Here is a 25642-nt window from a genome sequence, read left to right on the forward strand (position 1 = left end):
CGGCCTCAGAGGCAGGCAACATCTCTCCAACATCTTCTTCTCTGAAGCAGCCAAAGACCTCCCAGGTTCAAGGTTCAGGAAGAGCATTTGGGACTGAAAATATTGAAACCAGTTTGGGAAAATACCATCTGTCACAAATCCTGTAAATTATTCATGACTGCAGAAATCTATAATACTAATATTAAAAGTGGGGTTGGTGCGTTCTATTTCTAGGAGAAGCTCTGCCCTCTGTGTTTCAGCACACTGAAAGTCATCAGGACAATGCTTATTAGAACATTGCACACGCGGGGTATATTCTGTTCTTGAGTGTCATGGCTTTGGGAAGCCTCATGTAACACTGGCTTTTGAAGATGGCCATGGAGCTAGGAAATGAACTTTGTTTTCTTCCATTCCCATGAGGATGGACCTATTTGTTTCGTGATTATAGTGTGCCAGGGCCTGAGCTAAGTACTTTTCACACAGACCTATCCATGCCCTTCCTCTGAGATAGTGAATAATGTCACTCTTAGGCTGTCTTCACTGAGGCTTGGGGAGTTGCCCAAGACTTCTTCTAAAACCACATTCTGTACCACTCCACCCCGCTCCACCCACCTGTTCTGGAACCCTCACTCTGGCCTACTGCTTCCTGTCTCTGTAGCCTGCACCACTTTCTAACACAGCACAGAACTCACTGTGCTTCCCTGTCCTGGGGACATCACCCCCAAAGGGTGGAAGCCCTCCTCCTGCAATATCAAAAGCCAGGGTGCTTGGTGCTTTGGGGAGGTCTGGTTTGGTGGGGCTCCAGTGGGTGGAGGGGCCTGGGTTTTCCACAGCTGGAGTGCAGGGGCTCTGAGGACCAAGGCGAGCCTGGGGGAGGGACAGTTCAGCCAGCTCAGGTCCTGGCCGCTGGCTGGAGTCTTGCTCACACTGCCCTCCCTCTTTTCTCCTCCAGCTCTGACGCGACCCAGACCCCACAGTGATGACTACAGCACCATGAAAAAGATCCCCCCTCGAAAGCCAAAGAGAAGTCCCAACACAAAGCTCAGCGGCTCCTACGAGGAAATTTGGGGCCCCCGGCCCCCAGGCGCCATGTGTCAGGCAGGTGCACGCCAGGTCCCCGGAACCCCTGGCGCCCAGCGGGCCTGCCCAGCTGATGGCCCGCAGTGCACCCCGCAGCTGCCACTGCGCCTGCCACTGCCCCAGGGCGACGAGGATGATGACACGGAGCCTGTGTACATCGAGATGGTGGGGAACGCGGCCAGGGCGGGCGGCCCCGAGGCCGACAGCCCCGACCAGGGCGAGTCCGTGTACGAGGAGATGAAGTACTTCTTGCCCGAGGAGGGCGGCAGCCTGGGCATGGTGTCCTTCCTGTCCGCCTCGCCTCTGTTCTCGGACACTCGGAAAGCCTTGGCCTTGGAGGCTGGTGAGGGGAGCTGCCAGCCCCTGAAGGACACGTGCGACATCCCGCCCCCCTTCCCCAACCTGCTCCCCCACCGGCCTCCGCTCCTGGTCTTCCCGCCCACGCCAGTGACCTGCTCCCCCGCCTCGGACGAGTCGCCGCTGACGCCCCTGGAGGTGAAGAAGCTGCCGGTCCTGGAAACCAACCTCAAGTACCCTGTGCAGTCGGAGGGCTCCAGTCCCTTGTCGCCGCAGTACTCCAAAGCCCCGAAGGGGGACGGCGACAGACCCGCGTCCCCGGGCTGCGCCGTGTCCGAGGGCCCTCGCCAGGCCTCGCCGCCGCCCTCGCCGCCGCCGCCGCCGCCCCCGGGGCCGCCCCCCGCCTGCCGGCCGCCCGCGCACTTCGCCTGCCCGCCCGGGGCCGAGCCGTCCAGGGCGCCCCCGAAGCCCAGCGCGGCGCCCTGCAGCTCCTTCGCCAAGATCCCGCAGTCCCCGGCCCGGGCAGCCAGGGCCGAGCACAGGAGGGCCGCCGCCCCGGCCCCCTACAGCCCCCCGAACCCCAGGCCCCTGTCCAGCCCTCTGGACGAGCTGGCCAGCCTCTTCAGCTCGGGAAGGAGCGTGCTGCGGAAGTCGGCCGCGGGGAGGAAGATCCGGGAAGCTGAAGGTGAGCCGACCCCCCTGGGGCTGGTGCGCCTGGGCGCGGAGCCCGGGTGGGTGCCAGGGTGGGTGCCGGTGCCTGTGCATAGCAGGCAGAGGCTAAGAACCTTCGCGAGCGGAGTCCAGGCCCGCTCCGGCCATTCAGAGCAGATGTCAAGGGAAAACCTTCTGCAACCAGTGCGGACAAGTGGTAGGAATTTGCATTTCCACGTTGCAGAATAAGACGGTAAAGTCTCATAATACAGAGATACTTAGCACTAAAACCGGATTTAATAAATTATAGCTTGATTCATGCTGGAACTAGGTTTCTTTCTCCTGTAACACTTCCTTATAACGTGGAAATGGTATTATTTTTTGTGACATCATATTGCCAATATCATCATTAACCCTAGTGGCCTTATCATCCACCTCGTTTTGCCCCAGGACATCTGGGATGATCACCTGTTCAGCCAGCACTCTTCACGGAATACCACTCGCCTTAGGTTCTGGGGATGAGCTGAGTTCTTCTTCCATATACCACCCAAGGAACAGTTTAGCTGATTCTGTTTTGTTTCCTCCTCATCCACTCAACCTAAGGCAAAGTTAGCAGTGGAGACGGTCCACTCAGATGAGCTCCGCATTAGGTTCTTACAGCCAGAGGCTGTTGCTTGGTTAAAAAAAAAAAAAAAAAACAACGTTTATTTTGTGTCACTGTAAATGCAGAATGTAGCCAGAAAAAAAAATGCAAAGAGAAATTTTTGCTAATCTCTTGAAAGTACTTCGACACATACCACTTCATTCACATGAGGTTGCCTTTGTACCAAACATGCTGCTTTTGCAGATGCCCTTAATAATCAAAAAGAATGTTGTCATTTTTTAATTGCAGTTTTTATACAAGATATTTTTTCAACATTCTGTATGTTGAGGAAGAAGTACATTAATGTAAACATCTTGTTAAGTGTGTCATGATGCCATTAGACCCTCTACCTCCCAAGGCTAATGGCCACTGTGGATATCCTCACTTTAGAGATGTAAAACTTCAATGTGGAGGGGTTAATATCCTCTTTGGGGTCAAGTGGCAGGATTGAAAATAAGAGTTTGACCTATGGTATGACATTTCATGCATTAGCCTACTCCTTCTTTGAAAGAAAATGCATAGACATGTTAGTTTCCATCATTTGATTAAGAAATTACTTCAGGTATGAAAACTAGAAAATCCAGAAAGCAATGTGAACGAGAGCAAAGCAGGCAGAGGCTAAGAACCTTCGCAAGCTAGATAACCTACTCACTATTTGTTCTCTAGACCAAAAAGCTAGTTGCTTGTTTAGCTAACAATGTCTTCTTAACTGTAGGCAACTAATAGGTGAAATTCAACTTGAAAGTGGAAGAATGCTTGAATTTTACAGGTCGTGTTTCATTCCAAGGACCAAGATGGAATCTAAGAGAAAGATCATTAAATGAGCACATCAAGATTTGCTTTAAAAACTAGAAGTTTATTGATAACTCGTAAACCTCATTTTACTATAGATTGAAATTAGGTATATTCTTGACTCTAGCTATTCTCTTAAAAAAAGTGAGGTTAACACTTTTGTGGACAGACCTCATCATTTGGAAATCCCAGAGGGGAAGTGAGAATTATGGTGAGGTCTCCAGGCCTGGTGTGTAAATTTGCTGGTCATTGTCCCTCTGGTGCCAGTGTTGGGGACATGTGTCAAAACCTCAAATATAGCACCAAAACTTCATCTGTAAAATTATAAGATACCTGTTTTCCTATTGTGGGTTTTTACAAAATACTTTGCAATTTGAAGAGATTGATTTGAACCATTTAGGACTTGGGCAGCAATAACAGTAAATTTAATACCGGGAGACTGGGTCATCCACTCACAGATGTAGGACACTCAGCTACACAGTTGACCACTGCAGGATTCTTTATGGTCTGTGATGGGGAAGTAAGTTTATAAGTAAGTTGCATGGTGTTCCTTGAAATGTACAAGTTAATCTTCCTGAAGGTGAAAGGGGTCAAGATAAGATATGGAAGGAGGATGCTTAATGGGAGGGCAGGGCTCTAGAGCTGCCCCTGATTGTAAGGCTCACAGTTTGATCCTAAGGGGAGGAATCCATTTTCTTCTAAATGATTTAAAGGGAGGTTATTCCTGAGTTACTATTACCTTGGGGTTTCTTTCCTTTCAAGTTTTAAACCTTCTACTTTCCCCCTTACGTATTTAAAGACGTTTTATTTTCACCTGAAATAGTTTACTTATCAAATAATCCAGTGTGTGGCTAATTCACCATCAAGGCCTCTACATTAATTACAGTTTGTTTCTTATACAGTTGTGATATGAGGAAGTTGTCCTGCAGATTTTCAGGAGGATTCAGAATGTTTGCGTTGCCTCTTTGGGACAGGGCCTTGCAAAGATTAATCTGCTGGTCAATTCCCCACAGTGGGCAGTTCCACGGGACACATGGTGCTCTGCTGGGCATAGGGAGGGAGCTTCTCTCACTGTAGCCCTACCAGGACTGTTCTGGAAACTCACAAATATCAAAGAAGTTCACATCTGCAGACTGTTGGCATATGCAATTTGAGCCGTAAAAAAAAAAAAAAATCACGTAGATCCACATACAGAAAAAAATAAGATCTTGAAGCTGATGGGTGCGGCCCAGGCTGAATAGAATCACGAGAGCAGCAGGTGCCCATAGCGCCCTATTCCAGGCAGCGCTTCAGTAGCCTGCCGGATTCTCAGGCCACCAGCAGGTGTCTGCTACCCTTAGACTCCTTTTACGGAAAGCTGAGGCACAGGGAGACTGATCCAGTTACTCCAGTTTCTCTGCTCAGGAGAGCCAGGCTCGAATGCAGTAATTCTGTCCCCAGTGGCTCTTTCCTTACCTACCCTCACGCTGTACCTAGTAGAGCAGGAGAAAGCTTTAAGAACTCTGTGTTTGCCCCCGAGGTGCAGCAAGTAAGAGCCACAGAGTCTGGATGGAGAAAATGGTCCCAGACGCTCGGGAATACCAAGGCGTGCCTTCCCACTCTGCGTATGTGTGGTTCTGAACAGTGTTCAGGCCTCTTGGCCCTTTAGTGAGGAAGGACTAAAGGTTTCATTGTCCCTGCCTTCCCAGAAACAAAGTCCCATTAATTCACAACTGTCTTTTCCTCTGATGGTATAATATGGCTAATAGTATTATGCTAATTGTTTCCAGTTGCTTAGTTTAAAAACACAAGGCCTAACCCAAAGGGCGACTGAGGACAGACCTGGGCGTGTTCGGCCACTAGGGGGCTCCATTGCGCTGAAGGCGGCTTGGCTGAGTTTATCCCTCGTGACAAGAAAGAAAGCACCTGCCCTGGCTCTGCTCTTAGGGCACAGGATCAGGGGTCTCCGGGGCTGACAAAAACGCGGTACCTCTCTAGAGTCTGGAGCAGAAAGCAGGGAGAGCTAGGCTGAGTTAGGGAAAGGTGTGACTCTCAGAGCACTTAGAAACCTTGTTCCATTACTCTGGACACCCTTGCTCATCAGACATAACAGGAACTTCAGGACATCAGCAGAACTACAACGTACAATATTGTCTCCTAATATTAGGGGGATTAAATAGTTATTTGATGGAAAATTTACCTAAAAAGCAGTTGAGATATAAATACATCTGATGGATCTTGCCCTGATGGCATTTTTTACTTAATAGGATTCATTTAAACCAAATGGAAATTACATTAATTTCAAAAATTTTTTTATATTTATTTTTTAGTTTGTAGTTGGACACAATTTATTTTATTTATTTTTATGTGGTGCTGAGGATCAATCCCAGGGCCTTACACGTGCTCTACCACTGAGCCACAACCCAGCCCCGAATTTCAAATATTTTATATGATTACATAAACACTCCAAATAAGAATATTTTGAGTTTGGAAGTCAGAGTATTATATAAACACACGTTTTACCACTTGGCATTTTTATTCCGGAGGGCGGTTTGAAAGGAATTTTTTCCTAGAGTTGGCTTTAAGTAAAATTTCAAACATACCTAAGAATACAGAGAATGATGGAGCTTGTCCATGGTCAGCACTGTCTCATCTCTGCTCCTGGCTGCTGCCCTCCGCCAGCACTGGATAATCTGGAAAAGCATCCCAATATCAAATCATTTTATTAATAAATATATAAATATTCTACCACAGATGTTCTTTAGGGGGAGAAAGACATACCCTTAAGTCACATTAATGAGTATAGGACAGCGATGCCGCTTGTCTGCACTGACAGGAGACAGGTATTCACGACGAAAGCCGGAGCATGGGGAGCACAGCACCGTTTCTCATGATGGAAATAAAATGATTCACTGAGCAACCAGGAGCTCCCGTCTGACTTCAGTGACAGTGCCTGGCATGGGCAGCTGATGCAGACAGCCCTTCTACCATGGCCCAAAATAACCGTGGATTTCTAAATATTACATTCAAATGGGACTCAAGTTTGAAAGATCAAAACTCAAAAAGAATTTCAGTCTCATCCTGAATTCAAAAATAAATGCAGTTGTGTCTTAGGTCAGTTATGAGGTTTAGATGTGTCTGTGCCAAGTGCAGTCACCTATACGTTGTTTAGTAACCAGAAGCCCAGAGCTTCAGTGTCACTGAAATGCCTCTGAATCACCAACAGAAATTGAGGCCAACTCATGCCAAGCCATCTGTGAGGGCCACTCCTCACTCCAGCTGTGCGAAGTAGAAGTTTTAACATTATCATTTCGTCTCTGACACGTTCAAATGAGACTGCAGCCTAAGAATGTCACCTGTCTCTGTGGATCTGGACATGGGGTAGAGGGCTGTACACTCAGCACCCAGGGCTCCTTCCACAGCTCCTTCCCCATGTGTAGACTTTGCCTGGCCTAGGTGCTGCTCATTCCCGCTCCACAAAGCTCCCTTCCATGGTGATTTTGATCTGTGTGCAAGTGAGGGTGGCCTGAGGGTCCTTGGAGTCACAAAGGGCTGGGCAGAGGCAGCACACAGCCACTCGTGCGATTCTCCTCCCTGGTAGGTTGCTGTCCACACTCCTGTCTAACAGAGCAGTCTCCCTCTTATGGAAGGAAGGCATTCCCCTGCATTCTAGAACCATTTCCAAGCAACATCAAGTTTCCCTCATTTTCTGAATGAGGAAGTCCTGTGGGGAAGCTAGATTGACATCTCCTGAGAAGGAAGGCCTCCCTCTGTCACCTGGTGGACATTAAGCAAGGATGAGCTCTTAGAGTGTCCCCTTGTAGTGCCAGTAAACCCAGCTTCTGATACGAGGAGGCTATGTCTCTCTAAGGATTTTTTATTAATTTTTTCTTGGCCCCTCTGCAGTAGCCAAGAATATCTGAGCCTGGGAATTGCAGCTATACATTTCAGTGCTTCTCATTCCCCAAGGTCTAGTAGAAATGATACTTTGTTCATTTACGGTAAGAAATGAGCTTTGGATTTTTATAAACTATCAGTAGCCAAATTTGTCTTTGTTGAAAGCACAAAGCTTTGTTCCTCTAAATTAATTGAAAAGACAATTTTTAATGCCCAAGTATTTGTTCTGAACGTTTTGCCATTTTCCTCACAATTTACAACACCTTCTTCTAAATGCCCAAGAATCCATGCAATGAAATTGTGCATTAACCGGTAGACCTGTTTCCCTTGGAGTCAGCCAATGAGCATTTACTTCATATAAGCACAGGGCTTGGAACTTGAGAATCCAAAAACATCGATGGAGGCCTGTGGCATTGCCTCTGCCCTCTCACAGACCACAAGGGAGTGTGCATCCCCCTTCAGTGAGAGAAGTTCCGGAACGTGAGTGAATCTTTAACCAGTGGATCCTGGGCCTTTTGTGGATCCAGAGTTGGACTCCACCTGGCCAGGAACCCCAGCAGTGTGCATGCACCTTCTGTGGAAAGAGATTTTATACCTGTCACCAGATTCTCAAAAAATGCCAGGGATCTGGGAGGAACGAGGGAGACTGCCTCAGAGGTGCGTACAGGTGAGTTCAGCAGCCAGGACAGGGAGCTGTGAATGCCCCAGCCTCTTAGAGGGCCTCCTTCCAGAGCTGCAAGGGGGCAGGAAGAGAGAGAGCGGGCAGTGGGTGGCCGAGGTTCTCCAGGTGCAGAAGTCGGGGAACAGGCAGAGTAAGCAGAAGACCAAAGACGGGGTGGGAAATGCAGGTCCTGGATACACAGCTGCTTTAGAAGGTGGCCAGGGGAGTGGGGGAAGGAGAGGGAGGACAGAAGGCATCACTTGCTTGGAGTCAGAGCAGGCGTGCTTTCTACTGGTTGCGTCTCACCGGCTTCATGATAAGGCTCTGAAAAATCTCCACTGCTTCTCTTCTGTCACGTGAGAATTCAACAGGAACTCACAGGGTATCTCCTACAAAGGATGCCAAGTGCTAGAGAAGGGAAAGGACAAGAACGCAGGGACTCCAGGTGTGTGCAGGTGACCTCCCTGGAAGGGGTGCACCCAGGTGCCCCGTGTCCCATGCCAACGGCGCTATTCCATAGTAGTTAGAGCTGACACTTGGGTGTGGGCCAAGCACATCAGCCTCTCTCTCCCTAGGTCTTCGCCCCTGTGAGGAGGTGAAGAGCTGTCCTGTCCCTGTCATTAAAGAAATCTGACTTGGGCCAGCTACTTGATTCTCCCTAATCACAGGAAGAAATCGCCTCACCCCCGGGAATCAAACACAGGTCTCCATTCTCCCAACCCCTGAGTTACTTCTATTATGCTATTCTTAGTCTCTGAAAACTATTGAAATTAAAATAACTATACGGAGACCCTGACTGAGAAAGGAATTCCCTTCTAAGTTAAATAGAAACTTATTACCAGAAAAAGATGGGGGGTGGGCAGCAGATAAGACCTTCTGGCCCAGTTTTCAGTGTTCCTGAGAACATCCATGTGCAGGTTGTAACTGAGAGCACCTTCTTCTCCTGCCCTCTGCTCCATCCGCTCCCTTCCTCACCTTCTCTAACACCTGTCCCAGAAGTGCCCCTGTGGTCTCGGAACCCCTATGTCCCCTTGCCTGGGCCCCTCTAAGGCTCTGCCTGGGAACTGAGATTGAAATCCCCTGCCAAGGCCCACCCAGCATCTCGCCTTTACTCCTGGTGGGAATGTGAACTTCAGTCTCAGAAGGGGGTGTCAGGCACCTGCACAGGGTCCCCAGCAACTAGATGAGTACTGAATGAGCCCTCAGCTTGTGCTGGGAGCCTTGCTAAGGGCAAGGCAGATGGCCGGCAGTGACCTTCAGTCATCGTGACCAAACAGAGAAAGACACCCCAAAAGGTTCCTCTCTCTCTAGTACCTTTCTGAAAAAAATAAAACGCAGGAATTCAAGCTTTTGTAAATCATGTGAACAGAGAAGACTTGATGACAGCAAAGTGACAAACATCATTAACCCGAGGACTACTGTCAGACCTGTGCTCATAGCCCCCTCTGTGCACATTGGCTGAAAGTGAAAGTGAAATTCCTTGCCTCAGGACAGTGGTATTTCCAGGAGGCCACAGTGCTTCCTCTTTCTTTGAGATCCAGGGACAAAAACAAGCAGAGAGTAACAACAATTAAATATTTAGATTAATCTGATCAAAAAATTGCCCTTTGCATTGTATAAATCATCCTGGGAAATTACCTTAACACATTGGTCATAAACCTGCGCCATGGGCATGTCAGTCAGACCAGAGATGTGCATCCAGCATCAGTAGTTCATCAGTCTTCAGAGGAGCTACACGCAGCCAAGAAGCCATTACACGAGGCTATCGTGCGGTGCACCATCGCAGGAGAATCTGCCCTACCTGAAACCCTGAAAATAAGGCAGGCCTTTCAGCAGTGGATTGTCTCCTAACAGTAAACGTTCTTCATGCTTTCAGCCCGCTGAAGGAAGCAGCTGCTGGGTGCTGTGCGTCTCTGCGCTGGATTGCAGATTGAACTCCCACTGGGGGTTCCAGGGAGCAGTCTAGTGCTCCGTCCTCTAAGCCACTCAGCAGCTGTCCTTAAGCAAGGGAATAAAGACCTCCCTGACTCCCTGCATCTCATGATTGCCACGTGGTACTGTGTCCTGGGTTTTCTTCCTTCTGTGAAGAGATGCTCAGGAGTGACAGGGTACAAGGGATGCTTTCCCACAGAGGTGCTGGACAGATGCCTTGAGCGATCTCCTAGAGTGTCAGAAGGAAAGACGGATCTCTCCATTACCCATCAGTACGTAGGTCCTTCATGCCTGACCCGAGCCATTTTTATCATTAATCCCAGATTAGACTGGAAAGTTCCATACCATTAGTGAGCTAGCTAAACTGATTTCACTGTACCTTACCCCATGACCAAGGACGCCAACACTGGGCACTGGACAGCCTTTAGGCTTCTGGCCGCTATCCTGGCCTCTCCCTGAAACCTTCAGTTTTCTTCCCTACAGCCTGGGCACTGGCAGTCGCTGGCCACCTGCAGTGCAGTTTAACAGTGTGCATCAATGATAATAAGACAGTAAATGACAATGTGACTGTTTTCTCCCACCAATGGCTGGGTTCTAGATCATGCAGAGCCCCCGGGCAGGCACGTGCTGAGTGGAAGGCTACAGCGATCTACAGTGGAACCCAGTGGCACATAGTATGTGCTTTGCCCAGAGTCCCCAGAAACCCCAAAAGAGCTTTTCCATGTCCCCAACTCTGGCCCCTAATCAAACATAATCTTCTGAAAGAAACTTCCATTTTAAAGAAAGTCGAACAGGCATGTGTGTAACTGGTACATGAGAGTTTTTCAAAAGGAAAATATGCATATTGTGGTTTTGTCCGTTTCCTTTCATGGAAGATGGAAAATCCAGGAAGAAGTGGGTGAGCCTGCACCTGGGGCAGGCCGTGGGTGCAGCCCTCGCGGGGCTTCTCCAGGGGCCAAAGCACATGGAAGCCTCAGCTGTGCAGTGCAGTCCTGTCCCCTTAGTGGTCCTTCTCAGGCAAGGTCACCTGCCAAGAACATGGGCTGGGTTTGACTGCATCAGGGAGGAAGAGGAGAGGAGGACAAATACCTGCCTTCAAGAAGGGTGGGCCCTTCTCCCAGTGCACATGCCCCTTCCTGATGGACAGCAGTGTCCCGCAGCAGATCCTATAGGGAAAAATAGCAACTTTGACCCATCTTCAAGAGATTTGCATTGACCTTGCCTCTTGGTGTCTAACTGGTTCTACAACTGCTAGTAATAAAGTCCTCCACGATGTCAACAGATAAACTGCCGTAAGAATATCACACAGTCCTCAGGAAACAGAGCCTAGGCCGCTGCATCCCAGCCCACTGCCTGCCCTCCGTCCCGGGGAGCCCCTGCAGCTCCGTCTCCCCAGCCCGTTTCCACTTGGGAAGCCTTGGCACAACTAGGGCCTGGCTGGACCTCCTGCGCGTCACAGCAGACAGCAAACTCTAATTGTTGACATTAATTTCACGGAAGCAGTTGCAGCTTGGCAGGGGGTCTCCGCCATGCACTCACCCGGGCTTGAAATTATCTCTAATTTAGAGGTTGGGGACAGGGACACAGGAAAGAGGCGTGGTGTTTTATATATGGTGATGTGGGACCATAAAAATGTCTTTTTAATCTGATGATCATTAGAAAACCCAGTAGTGTGGTCCAGCTGCTAACCAGAGTGCATTTCCACGTCTAGAGATTGCATGAGTCTCGGGGACCCGCGTAATGGCGTCAGAAATGTCTTCTATTCTCAGAGATGTTTTCTATGACGTGGCCTCTGGACATGAAGTTCTTCTCAGGAATTAAAGTATCAGAGGTCAACTTCAGCCAAAGTGATAAAAGTACCCGTAATATTTGGTATTACCATTTTGTCTCAGTATTTCAGTTTTAGAAAAAGAGTTAAATAAGGATAAGCTTCATTCATGTATTGGGAAAAAAAGTGTGGTGGATCTCTTGGGTTGTGGGCTCCCTCAGAAGCAGTGGTACTTGGGAACCTGAGGAATCCAGTGTGTCTAAGGAGGAAGGTCGTGTTTTTCCTGGGGACACTAACTGTGTGTCCCTAGCTGCCCCTCTGCCCTCAGGCCAGAGAAACATCCAGTTTTACTCAAAGTATTCTCTCCTCTTTCATTGTTAAGTGCTTGTCCCACCCACGAAGTGATCTCCCAGCCACACTTACAGTGCACCATCCGCAGCACTGTCCTGGGAGGGAGAGGAAACTGGATCCCAGGACAGAGTGCCAGCACAGGAGGGGGCCACCTCCGTGGGAGGCAGTGCAAGCCTCACCCTGCACACGAAGGAGATCCCTAAAAGGGCATAATCAAATGACGTGTTGTAGTAACTCCGTTGGGCTATGTGGAAAGGACTCTTTTTTTCCTTGCTATTTTTTTTATTCGTTCACACATAAACACATATACAGGTTAAAGTTTTTTTCAGAGTTTGGAATATTTGCATAGATATAATGCACTATCTTGGGAATAGGACCCAAATGTAAACATGGGGTTCATTCATGTGTCTATACACTTTACACACAGAGCCTAAAGGCAATGTTATAGGATGTTTTTTTTTTTTATTATAATTGTGCATGAGTGAATGGTTCATGGTATTGAATTTTCCACTATAGGGATCATGTCAATGCTTGAAAGGTTTCAAATTTTGAAGCATTTCTAATTTTGAATATCCAGATTAGTGATGCTAGACCTGTACTTGAAGGAGGATTGATGGGAAAGGATTAGCCGTGGAGCCACCTGAAGAAGAGAATCCCAGCACCCACCACCCTGTGCAGGCCTTGGCCTGTGGCTCTGGGTGAAGTGCAGACCCACAGGACCCCTGTGTCACCTGCCTCCAGCATTGTCCCTCCTAGGTGACGGGCATCTACTTTGCGACACAGAGTCACTACTGGGGTCAGGGGAAGTTTTGCCACATAAGCATCAGGACTGAGTCCAGCCGATCACCTGCTGTGACAGGAGCAGTCCCTGTGGCTTGCTAACAATCCCATGGACATTTATAGTTGACTCTTTAAGGCCCCAGAGGTGCAGCTGGTGGGGCTGTTCTGCCCCTGATGTCCACAGTGCTGCCACCTCCGCCCAGTTGTCCTGCCACCTGGGTGTCGTCCAGGTCTGGCATCTTGGCTGAATGTCCACACAAGGTCTCTGGCTGACCCATCCCAGATGGCCCTGGCCATCATGATGACCTCTTCTTCCCTTTTCACTTCTGCTGGTTCTCCCTGTTCAGTCCAGTTTTGTTTTATGTTCAACTGACGAAGAACCGCACACCAGCTGCCCATCCAGCTGTGGGTGTCCAAGATGCTGAACTGAAGGGCACGGCCTTCCTCTGCCCGCTTCCTGGGGACTATGAGAAGGACCATTTTCCTGAACAGCGGCATGAGGAGCCACTGCCCACTCACCCTTTCAGGACCCCAGGATCTGCATCCCACCTGGCAGGAGGAGAAGTAAAACAACAGAAGCGAAAGTGACCTGTCACCTGCGGAACCCTGCAGGAAACAAGCTGTGGGCCAGACAGGCGTGTTGTTTAGGAGCTGCACCTTTGACCAGCTTTATATCAGGAGCTGCACAAAGACAAGGAAAGGCTTCGAAGAGATTGTACCCTCTACGGCAGGGGCGGAACAAATGGGCAAATGCAGATCCAGTTGGTTAAGTTTAAAAGGAAATTGGCGTGACTTAACTTTTTGTGCATTCCTGGAAGCAATCAATTCTGAATTCTTTAGAAATGTAACCAGTCTGTGGGTCCTGGCTGTACCACAAGAGCCATTGCTGAACCACAGCATTCGGTTCTGGCCTCTCCATCTCCAGCAGACCAAGACGGCCTTCTCCGTACTTTTCAGCGACTGTTAGCAAGGGGGCTGGTTAGAATCTCTTGCACGTGGCTTAGGGTCAGTTAGAACCGCGTTGTTCAAAGCGTGCACAAGTTCACAGCACACGTCTCCCCTGGGACATCCTGCTCTCCTCCTACTGATCCACATGTTAGGTCTCCCCCCTCGTTGGACCAGGTGCCTGTGGGACTCTTCACCCTGACCTTTTTCCTTTGAAGAGACAGGAAGAGAAATACTCTGGTTGTCTGTCAATCAAAGAAAGACCAGTTCCCTTCCCGGGAGGCGGCAGGTTGAGGGCGATGACTAAGTTCTTATTTCTGATTTTCCTCATGTGCAGTTGAAACTCTCCGAGAAATCAGATCTAAAAGGAATTGCTCCTCTAACTCAAACCAGATTTGGTTTAACACAAACTGGAGGCTGACCTCAGGTCAAGGGGAGCCTGTCCACATTTAATTGTGTACCTTCCAGGTATGTCTGAAGGCAGGTCCAGCTGTGACGTCCGATCTTATAAATGAGACTGTGAGAAGGCCCAGAGAGCACCAGGCACCACGCTCTGTGCCCAGGTAGGAAAGGTCCTGCACTCCCTGGGCCCAGTGGCCTTTCCTGGGAGGACTCTTCCTGTAGAGTGCCACGAGAGCCACAGCCATGTGCGTAACGGGTGCCGCGCCTCACCTTCCTCGTGTCTCCCAAGCGCTCTGAGCGCTAGGGCAGCCTGGCTGCTAGCCTGTCTTCCTCCTGCCTTACTGAAACCTGGGTCCTATCTCCTGATTCCAAAATGCACTGTAAACCATCGCCCTCTCGGGGAGCCAGGGAGGTGAGTTTCAAGCCTTCTTCTTAAACAAACACTGCTGCTCGCCTCGCTCTGGCTGTCCTTGACCTCTGCGGCATGCCATAGGCCAGCTCCCCGTGCAGCCCTCCCCTGCCCACCCCTGCCCTGGGCCTGCGCCTGCTTTCGCTCTGCACTCTCTGTTTTCTCCTCCTGGCTCCCAGGACCAGCTCTTCCTGGAAGAAGCCCTTCCTTGCGGGGGGGGGGGGGGGGTCATAGGCTCCACTCAGCTGCGCAGCCCTGTGCCCGCTCCTGCTGCAGAGGGTGCTGCTGGGGTTAGTCCAGGGACTTCGGACTCCCCCTCCTCTCCGACTCCCGGTCCTTCCGCCGCTGCCCGAGTCTGAATCCCGCCGCTGTTCCAGTCGTAGTCTCGCCTCGAAGCTCACACACTTTTATTTACCAAGGAAATATTTTTAAAACTACTTTCCTTTTCAGGCTACACCCTTTCTCAGAAAGCCTGGTGGACGCCAGTCCTGTGACACCACAGGAGCCACAGCCCCTGCTCCCAGCCCCACCCGGAGCCCTGGGCAGAGCTGCCCCTTCCTCTGCCTCCTCTCCCCATGCTGTCCAGCCTCCAGAATCTCTGTGCCCTCCTCCTGCTGCCCTTCAGAGCTCTGCAGTGGGCTCCCGGGGCCTCTTGTGTTCATCTCAGCCCTGGTCACCTGCCACCCTAACACTAAGGCGCCCTGGGGGCAGTCACCCTTTGAGTGGGGTCCTGGAGAAGCCTGAGAATCGGCTCCCTGGCAAGGCTCCCTGGACGCCCTTCTCAGGGGGCCGGCATCTTCAGATAAGGAGTCAGACGAGAGTCCCCCAGAGTTTTGCAGAGTTTTCACTCCTCGACCTTCCTCTACTGAAGCACTGTCCTCTCTGCCTTCCTCCTTGCTCTTACCAGCTTGTACCATGACTTCCTGTCATGCACTGTGTCCTCTGGGCACTCTGCAGTGGGAGCACGGGAGGGATTATTTCCTGCAGGCGCGTGGGTTGTAAAGCACGAAGCTACGTCGTGGCACGAAGTCCGGACCCTGCAGGGCTTGAATACATGTTGAGTGCAAGAGAACTCTGGTTTGAGGAGCGTGGCTGGCCGACCGCTCACGCCCTGCTCCTCTGCCTTCAGTTCTCAGCACCCCGGGGCAGCCGCCGGGCTCTGGGCATCGTGGGCAAGCTCTGCCTTTTGCCAGGCTTCCTGTAGCTCTTGACTTGAGAAGTGCTTGTGTCAGTCTCTGCGACGTGCATCATAGTCCTCTCCTTCCTCAAGTGTGTGCAGGGACTGTCCCCAGCAAGAAGCCTCTTGTCCCCTGCAGAGTCTGCATCCTGGGCCCCTTCCCTCCTCTGCGCCTCCCTCCTCCCCTCCATTCCTATTCCCTCCTCTCACATCAGGGTGGACTTGTGACATGGCCCAGGTACTGCCTGAGGAGTCAGACCCCTCCCACATGGACACTGCTCGAAACATCCATGATAGCCACAGGCTCTGTTGCCTGGTGGTCTCACTCCAGGACTCCACCCCTGTTCTCCCGGAGGATGTGAGGTCCTCCAGGGCAGGATGACTGCTAGAGCCCTCTATGCCTGGGCCAGGTTCCATTTCCAGGGACAGAAGCTTATACATTTGGAGGTAGGTGAACTTTTTAAAGAATAGAAATGGCCAGTGAAGATTTAGGGCGTGAAATGAACCTCTGTTAAAAAAAAAAAAAGAAGCACAGTACACACTCACAGGAGCTTATAGATGCAAAGAAAGAAATAATCCCTCCGATGCTCCCACTGTCTGAGTCCCTCTCTGGGCCTTGGGGAGGGGGCCCTCTGCAGAGGTTGGGGTGCACAGAGCCCCACTCACTGTAGTCCTGGTGAGCTGCCACTGCACCCAGACACCAAGAATTCAGGATCCCATTGGCTCAGAAAAAGCACTCCAACACTTACCAAATTGACTTTAACTTGCTGGTGCTGGAAACTGTAGACTGATCTAAGATTTTAAAAAGACTAAATATGTGTGGCCCTTGTACGTGGACAATTGGCAGGACATGGTGAAACTACATGAGAACCTCAAACCTGATGTCAGGTATTGATTTCAAATCTCCCTGGATATCTTCTGCAAGTTAACATGCTCAGGTAGAAAGCAAATGGCTCCGGTGCTTTGGATACTAGAAAATGTTCAATGGGTGAAATGAGATATTTTCCTTACCTTATGATTTTAAATTGAAATTGGACCTCCAAGGCACATTACTCCCTTTGGAAGTCCTTTCTCACATTTCCATCATCTGATGTGAAGGGAGAGTGCGGTCTTGGTGCAGGGTCCCACCAGACTCACCTGCGTGGGCTTGGTTGAGCAAGCCTATAACTGTTGTACAGTCGCTGGGTGCAGCTGTGCTGGGAAAACACAATCTTTATGACAATAATGTTGTCACACTTTGTTTCTTGTTTGCTCCTTTTTTTTCTTTTATTCCAACCCACACTGAATGACTTCCCCTTGCCTGGCACTGCTGTAGGCCCTGGAGCATGGCACGGGGAGGATTTGGCTCCCAGGGCCCATGTTCTAGAGAAGGGAGACAGAGCAAGCCAGCCAGGGAGTGCAGTATGCCCAGAGCCAGAAGCACTGGGTAGAAAACTGAAGCATAGTGGGGACAGAAGTGGGGACAGAAGCTGCCCTGGCCTGGGGAGAGGGCTGCTGTGCTACAGGGGTGACCTTGAAGTCCTGCCTCCTGGGGAGTGGACAACGTGGGGAGCTGCCATGCTCCTGCAGAATGAGGGGTGCAGAGAGGTCGAGCAGGCTCCTCCAGGACAAGCAGGCATCCAGCTGTGGAGGGTCCACACAGCCTGTAGATCTCAGCTCAGGTAAGAGCCGGCAGAGAGGCTGAGGGAGCCGGGGGGACCTGACCTGTGTTGGAAGCGGGCTCCTCACTGAGCACTGGTGACATCTGGGCCAGATGGGCCTCGTCGTGGGGCCCCTGTGCATCGTGGACATTTTGCCATGTGCCTGGCCTCCCTACACTCGATGCTAGTGGCCTCCCTCCCCCGGGTGTGACAGCTAGGAATGTCTCCAGACACCCGTGAGGTTGCCCTGGGGTGTGGGGGGATCACCTCCTGCAGAAAACGGGTTTTAAAAGAATCATACCCACCCACAATGATATTTAAATCATATAAAAATAACAGGACAAGTGAAAAAACTATATTAACATTTAAAGACTTTTAATCTCATTAGTTTAAAACTCATCGTAAATGTGTCTGTATTGCATACTTATATGGAATAATCATATCCTAATATGAAGGCCAGAACTTCATCTCTGAGTCACATGCTGATGTGATTCACCTCACCTGGTTTGTGGAACAGCACCAGGCAGAGGGCACAAAGAAACAGGGAACTCTGTTTAGAGGCTTAAAAAAAACCTTAGGTATTCATGCCTGCTGGTGCTACCATCACCATGCACCCAGCCAGAGCATGCACTGGATTGCTCACCATATATTTCATGAGACGCAGAGACAGAAAATGCCCCTGACGTACATCTTAGGTGGGATTCTCCTTACTTCTTTGGTTTCCTTAGGTCCTTCGAGAGTGTCAGCTCTTTCCTTTCTAGATGACTTTTCTTCGCCCTCATAGTGCTGATGACCACTGCTTGGAGGCACACACAGGCTTGGTGACTTTATTTGCTCCGAATCATTCCCAGACTCTCCATGAAATATACATCTTGCATGTGTGCTTTAGGGACAAAGGCCTCTCCAGATAGAATGCCAACGTGCCCTTCGTTTGTCTTTGCTTCCGTTCCTTCAGTGCTGTGCCCAGGTAATGGGTGCTCTGGGCAAGGAAGGTTGCCAACCTGCCCACTCTAAGCTGCCCCTTCACAGGGTTTCTGCACTGGCTCTCCTGGGGTTAGATGGAGAGGTTAACAAGGCAGGCACAGGTGCTGGGGCACAGCTGGGTTTAACTGGGAGTAAAGGTGCTGAGGAGCACACACCGGCCCATACCGCAATGAGCCAGGACTCCCCTGCTAATATGGGCAAATAAAGGCCACCCCAAAAGGGGGACCTTGACACTGAGGGCGATCCCATTTCGCTGCCAGAGTGCCCTTCCAGCCTCACTCCCAGCTCGTCATCATGCAGTGGGTGACAACATGAAGTTCAGGAAAGATGTTGCTTCGTCATTTATATCAACAAAGGAACTAAGGAGGGAAGACCCTACACAGAGGAACTCAGCGATGACGTGTGGGTGGACGGCAGAGATGGTGCCCTGTCTGGTGGCCCCTGTCTCCCTGTGTCACTCCTGTGCTCCCACATGCTGACTTCTCAGGTCGCTGCTACCTGGCTCTTCAGACAGGGAGTTCTTCCTGCACGTGCGAGGTGCGTCTGTGCACCTTGCTTCTTCCTGCGCCTTCTCAGAGCTGAAAGGCCCCCTCAGGGAGACGGTGCCCTGACCTGACCGTGCTGCCAAACCTTGAGGACCCACAAGTGTTCCCCCCCGTGGAGTTTACCTCGGGACTCCACCACCATAATTCACTCCTCACCTTCAGCCGCTGGAGAGTACCGGGCACACAGTAGGCACTCAATAAATACCCAAATTGAAGGGTCGAAAAATAAACTAGCCTAAACAGAAATAAAAGCAGGTGAAGGGCTGTCTCAAAATGGCTTTAAATGGAAATTTTTTTTCATAGATAGAAGTTCTGGACTGGACCAAAATGAATGTTTCAGTTTCAGCCTGTTCCAGATTGGCATCAGGAACAGCGGAGGTCTTGACAGTGCAGATCAGCCTAGCTGTCTGCTTCACTATCCTTGCCCTGCTGGCTGGGCGAAGGCTTTTCCCTGAGTTTTCATGTGCAAGGGAGTCAGCAGCCAGGCTGGCCTACTGGGCGTTTAACTGGGTTAGATAAGTTCTTCTGCTTGGACTTTGAAGCTGTGACATTTGTAAATTAAACTTATGTTTAACTGATACCAAAGAACTTGTACGTACTCATGGGGCAGCACGTGATGTTTTGAAACCTGTGTACATTGAATAATGTTTAAATCAGATTATCGCGTCTGCCTCTCCAGACATTATCATTGCTTTGTGTTGAAACATTCAAGTTCGTTCTTCTGGAGTTTTTGAAATGCACAGTTTGCCATTGTTGTCTGTAGCCACCCCACTGTGCAGAGCACCCAGAACTCCTGGCTCCTGTCAACTGTAACTTAGCACCAGGGATCGACCGGCCCCTCTCTCCCTTCCCTTACTTGCCTCCCCTCTGGTACCCACTGTCTTCCTTTCCACTCTGGTGGGATCCAGGTGTTTTAGGTTCCACGCAGGGCCTGTCTTTCTGGCCTGGTAATTTCCTTTAACCTAAAGACTTCCGTTCCATCCCCATTGCTGTGAATGCCGTGATTTCTTTCTTTGTTGTGTTTGTGCACTGCACCCCTTGTCTTTGATGAACTGGTGGGTCTGTAGGTTGCTTTCAAGTCGTGGCTGTTGGGGAGTGCAGGGTGAGCACAGGAGAGCAGGTGTCCCCGACATGCTGACTTCGCTTCCTTTGGGTATGTGCGCCATGAGGGGGGTTGCAGGGTCACGCTAGCTCCATCCTCAGCCTACTGGTTTCCACTATGGCTGTACCAGTTTGCACTCCTGTCTCCCGTCCTTGGCAGCACCTGCCGCCTTTGTCTTTGACGTAGGCCTTCCACCTGGACTCGAGTGGGGGTTCATTGGGTTCTGATTTGCACTTCCTTGATGGCTGGTAATGCTGAGCATTTTTTCCTATGCCTTTTGGCCACTTGTATGTCTTCTCTTGAGAAATGTCTGTTTAGGTCTGTTGCATATTTTTTAATTGGGTTTTTCTGCTCTGGAGTTTGGGGCATTCCTTATATATTCTGGATACCAGCCCACAGTCAGAGGAAAAGTTTGCCGATGTTTCTTCCCAACCTGTGAGCAGCCTTTTCCTTTTGATGATCATTTCCTTGGCTGTACAAAAGCTTTTAGATTGGGATAACCCCCTCCTTCTCTTTTTGTGTTTTTTGTGTGCTCTTGGGGTGTTATCCAAAAACTCCCTGCCCTTTCCAATGTCCTGAAGTGTTACCCCTGTTTCTCCTGATAGTTGCACTGTTTCAGGTCTCATGGTGAAGCTTTAATCATTTCGAGTTGACTTCTGTAACTGGTGCAAGGCAAAGTCTAGCTGCATTCTGCTGCGTGTGGATATCTGACTTTCTCAGCATCACTTTTGGAGATGGTCATCTTTGCCCAATGTGTGTTCTGAGCACCACGTGGAAAACACCTGGCCATATGTATGGGTTACTTCTTAGTTCTCTCTCCCGTTCCCTGGGCTACGAGTCTGTTTTTACACCAGTGCCGTGCTGTTTTGATGCCTCTGACATGGGCGTCCATGCATCCTGCTTCCTCCTCCTTGCTCAGGATGGCTTTGGCCATCTGAGGATTTTTTGCATGGACTCTCTGACCAGTTTACCTTCATTCTCTCAATCCAGCATCTTCCCCTCTCAGTCTTCAGGCTGTGTCTTCCTTTCTGAGTAGAGCAGGCTGTGCTTTGTGGATGTTAGCTCATGAGAGGTCCCTGCAGGGATGTGACCAAGGTCCTGACCTGTGGGTGGGAGATGCAGGGTGGATGGGGGAGCACCTTGCAGGGAGAGGGAATGTGGAATAGCACATGAAACCTGCGAGAGGAACATGCCTGGGGGCCACCTGAATGCAGGACCCAAGGAACAAGGGGAGGCAATGTCACTGAGGGACAGTCCCGGAAGCTCAGGCCTGGAGAGGCCAGCCTAGAGAGACGAGCTCTGGAGGCTCCCCGCCTTCCGTGTCCCTCCCCATTGCCTGTTTGCCTCCTGCGCCTCCTTCCTCCTCTCTCCCTACATTTTCTGCCTCCGCTTTTCTTCATATTGTAGGCAATAGCTGTTCTTCCAAGAATTTTATGCATAAATCAAATTAATTTTATTTAATTTGATTTTTAGTGGGAAAAAAAGAACTGAACAGTGACCAGAATATAGGGTTAAAATTCTATTCTAATTCTTTCCAGCTGCATGACTTTGATTGACCTCAATTCCCAGTAAAATATGGGTAATGTCTCTGCCTCTTGGGATCTGGGTTATTGGGGTCAGGGATGATAACACACTGTTTTGCCATGAACCAAGTATAATAATGCAAAAGATGGTGTTATCACTTTTGAATAATTTGTTAGCCTACACCTTTGAAAGGCCTAGCTTCAAGACAGTCAGAATCCACTGAGTACCAGCGAAAAGCACAAACACAGCACAGCTCGCCTTCTGTTCAGTCACCCCCTCCAGGGTCTGGAGCTGCTTGGGGTTTCTGAGAAGTGAGAGTCAATCCAGGTCTTGGCCTGAGAGGGAACTGACACGGGAGGCTGCAGGCCAGGTGGAGAGGTGTACAGAGAGGCTTGATGTGAAGCTCTGGTCACTTGTAACCCTTGCCTGAGGTCAAAGCACCCACCTTGGGATAGTCTGCCTGGGTGAGTGTGTTCCGAAGGCCATGCACTGAGGTGTTCAAAAGCCTTCATTTGGCCTTTACTAAATATGGACAATGGCTTCTGACCTCATGCACCACAGGACACTCAATATAGGACAAAGAGTAAATGTTTAATTATTTTAGTGTACAGAATACATTATAGTGCATTGGAAGTCTCCTTTTCCAAAAGGAATAATAAAAATGTATCATCACATTGAAAACATTTGTTATTTGTGAAAGCTGTGAGAATGTCTTACTATATTTAAATGTAATAATCCAGAATTCCAGATACATGAACTTACAGCCTTCTCAACTTGAGCAACACTGCAATAAGCTGTGTGACCTATGACATCAAAAGTCATAAGTAAATGTTTGGAAATGACAAATTATGAAGTTGGCTTTTACCACTTAATGTTTTCATTCATGTTTAACAGTGTTGCAACAATATTTGGTGAGTATCATATAGGCCAAAAATTTAAGGATTATTATCAATTTGTATTAACTATAATTAGCATTTGATCTGGTGATCTTTATTATTTTCTTCATAGCTTTATTCATTTTTTTCAGTACATTTTATCATACAAGAATAATCTTTTCTAAATTTTACTTTAGGTTTTGAAACTAACATGAACCTAACTGGCCGGGATGATCCTAGTACATCAGAAATTGCTTCGGAGACTCAAGATAGAAATGCAAATAACCATGGAATTCAATTATCTAATTCACTGTCTAGTGCTATTACTGCAGAAAATGGAAATTCCGTCTCAAATGGTAAGCACTTTTAAACTTAGAAGTCAATGGATGAAAGTTTTAAGCTGTATCAACTTTCTAGGAAGAATGAATTTAAAATATAAGAATGGAGTAGGCTTAATAACTGGAAAATAGGATCTAAACTGTGAACTGCACTGCAGGTATTCTTGTCAGCATATTATTGCCTGGGTTAAGGAATTAAAATTGCACTCACTATTTGTGACTTTTCAGAAAGCTTTACAGTATTGGTCCATAAGAGCCAGTGTAAAATGAGTTTAAACTAAGAAGAAGGAGGAAATAGATGCTCCACCAATAACTTCAATTAAAAGTATTTTTTTTCTCATAATTAATAAATGTGAAGCAAATTAATCTTGAAGGAATGGATATAAATGCCAAGGTCCCTTCAGGTGTTTGAAGGGCATTGATGAGAACATTGCGTAGGAATCGGCTTGGCTGCAGGTATCTCAAATTGTGTAAACAGATATTTTTTCTCCTGTATAAAAGATGCCTATAGCGTCTAGCCATGACTGGCCACGCTTTCCCTGGGCACATCCAGAAGAGCTGGAAAAAAAAATCTTTTTGTTTAGTCTGATTGAAGGTGCTAGAGAACATTCGAGACAGAGAGCTACTGGAGGGGGCTGAAGGGGAGACAAGAGGCCCCGAGGCCAGGAGGACCGTACTCTGGCTTACCTCCCAGGCAGGAGGCACATCCTGGCCCAGGGAAGGCAGCCAAGAAGCCCACCTGTGCTTCCCGTGGCCTGCTGGACTCTAGGGACAAAGACTAAGCCTAGGACCAACCAGGACCTTCAGGGAGGGCTTTCAAGTGTCTATTCCAAAAGTCGGTGGCCAGACCCGGGAACCACGGCTCAGCTGTGAAACATCTCAACCTAAAGATGACCAAGGTGCTGCTGGAGCAACAGGGCCCACGGTTTCCAGGGAGAAACACGTGAACTCTCCCTAAAGACAACAATTGCATCCCAACCTCAAAATATTCCTGCAAACTGTTTTTCAAATACAAAGTCCAACACACAGTCAAAAGCAGTAAGACACGTCGGTGAGAAATCACTGCAGAAATAGCTGTCAGTCACAGCATATCCACAAGGGCTCAAAAGATTGGAGTCCAAAGATGTACACCTTCAAGTAAGAACGTGTGCCCTGCCCGCGTGGATGGGAGCACGGGGGGTTCAGCAGAAATGGGCAATCAAGAACAAAATAAAACATACACAAATTGTCAGATGGAAATTCTGAAATTGAAAAACTCAGTAATAAAATGAAGCATGATAGAGGATGAAATTAAACTTAATTAGACACGGTTGCTTAAAACAAAACAGAACCATCGGGGAAATGGAGGATCATCAGAGAACCTGGGGCGGGGGACACAGAACAAAGGGAAGGGGGAGGACATGGCCCTGCTGGGCCTGGCCTGGGGAGAGCGCCTGCTGAGCATGGGGGCCACCCCAGGTTCTGTCCCAGCCGCTGGAGGGCTGCTGGAATCCTAGGGCCAGGGCACATGGACGTGGTCAGAGGACAGACTCGGTGAGAAACATTGGTGAGGTTTCCAACCCTGGCCCCAGCACTGAGGAAAGTGGTGAGTGGTGCTGACTGTAAAACCCAAGACCCTCCGGAGGGAAAGGGAAGCAGTGCACAGGAACAGCTGGACGCAAGGCTGACAGCACCTTCGCGCATGATCACCTGGGCCTAGTGTGGTCTTTCCACTGGCGCCTGGATGGCAGCAGTTATCCATGCTGTGCAACTCCTGCCCCCCACCTCCCAATCCCTACCCCACCCCACCCCCGACCTCCGACCCTTCCACACCCTCGGGCAAGGAAGATCTTAGAGGCTTTGTGCATCAAATGGTTGTGATTTTGTGTTTTTTAGGGTCAGGAAGCTGGGCATGGCTCCGCAATATGCCCTTGTTTAGCTTCCTCATGAGGCAGGCATCAAACCAGCAGCAAACCCAGGCTTGGCTGAGGGATGGTGCCTTTCCAAGGTCATGTGTGGGGTTTTTGCAGGCCTCAGAGGATTCTAGTCAGTCCATTCACATGGCCCTCTTCCTAGGGCAGCCTCATAGCAGGGCAGCAGGCTTCCCCCTGGGAAAGCACAGAGCAGCCAGGAAGAGAGCTGCAGTCTCCTTGGTGAGTCCACACTGCATGAGGAGGGAGCCCGTGAGCTGAGTGCCCAGAGGCGGGCTCACTGGAGCATCTTACAGGGCACCTTACAGGGCATCCTACAGGGCACCCTACAGGGCACCTTACAGAGCATCCTCAGGGCACCCTACAGGGCACCTTACAGGCTTGACTAGCACACGGTGGACTCTGTAGCCGATGGGAACGACCCTCTACTGTGCACAAAACAGAACAAACAGCAGCAGAAACCCAAGAGACAATCTGCGATGGTGCAGATGACTTGGCAAACAGAACCTGAAGGCCACAGTGCACTCCTGCAGATACAGGAGTGGGTGCCAGAGCAGGGGTGACGGCAGGAGCAGACTGCAGAGGCACACCAGGTGCTGCCGACACACAGGGGGCTGTGCTCCTGCAGGCCAGGGACGTGCACCCTGAGAAGGCCCCACCCCGTCTGTGTAATAAGCCCAACTGAGCCTAGCTTTTATTTTTAAATTCAAACCTACGGAAAGCATGAGTAGAAAAATGAAAATAAAACCACTGCCAGGGTCATAGTGAGATACTTATAAAATAAAGGCTAACCACGAATCCTAAAGCAGCCAGGGGTTTAAAAGAGGCAGATGACCACCAAAGGAGCAGCTGAGGCCCAAAGACAAGTAGAAGGACATACTTAACATGCTCAAAGAAAATAACTGGTGACACCAATTTTTAAAAGTAACAAAAAATTCCTGTGAAAATGAAAGGGAGTTAAGAATATTTTTAGAAAAAAAA

At 49.5% G+C, this 25642-nt stretch overlaps 1 protein-coding gene across 1 annotated transcript in view; it reads left to right on the top strand.

Moving 5' to 3' along the window:
* Myo16 (myosin XVI) overlaps positions 1-25642 on the top strand; it is a 403324-nt gene that overhangs the window by 343137 nt on the left and 34545 nt on the right. Inside the window, exons 31-32 of the mRNA XM_027938777.3 lie at positions 932-2041; positions 22611-22769. Of these exons, the coding sequence (XP_027794578.3) occupies positions 932-2041; positions 22611-22769 (1269 nt within the window). The remainder of the gene's footprint in view (positions 1-931; positions 2042-22610; positions 22770-25642) is intronic.

This window comes from Marmota flaviventris, chromosome 4, assembly GCF_047511675.1.
Source record: "Marmota flaviventris isolate mMarFla1 chromosome 4, mMarFla1.hap1, whole genome shotgun sequence".
Lineage (NCBI taxonomy): Eukaryota > Metazoa > Chordata > Mammalia > Rodentia > Sciuridae > Marmota > Marmota flaviventris.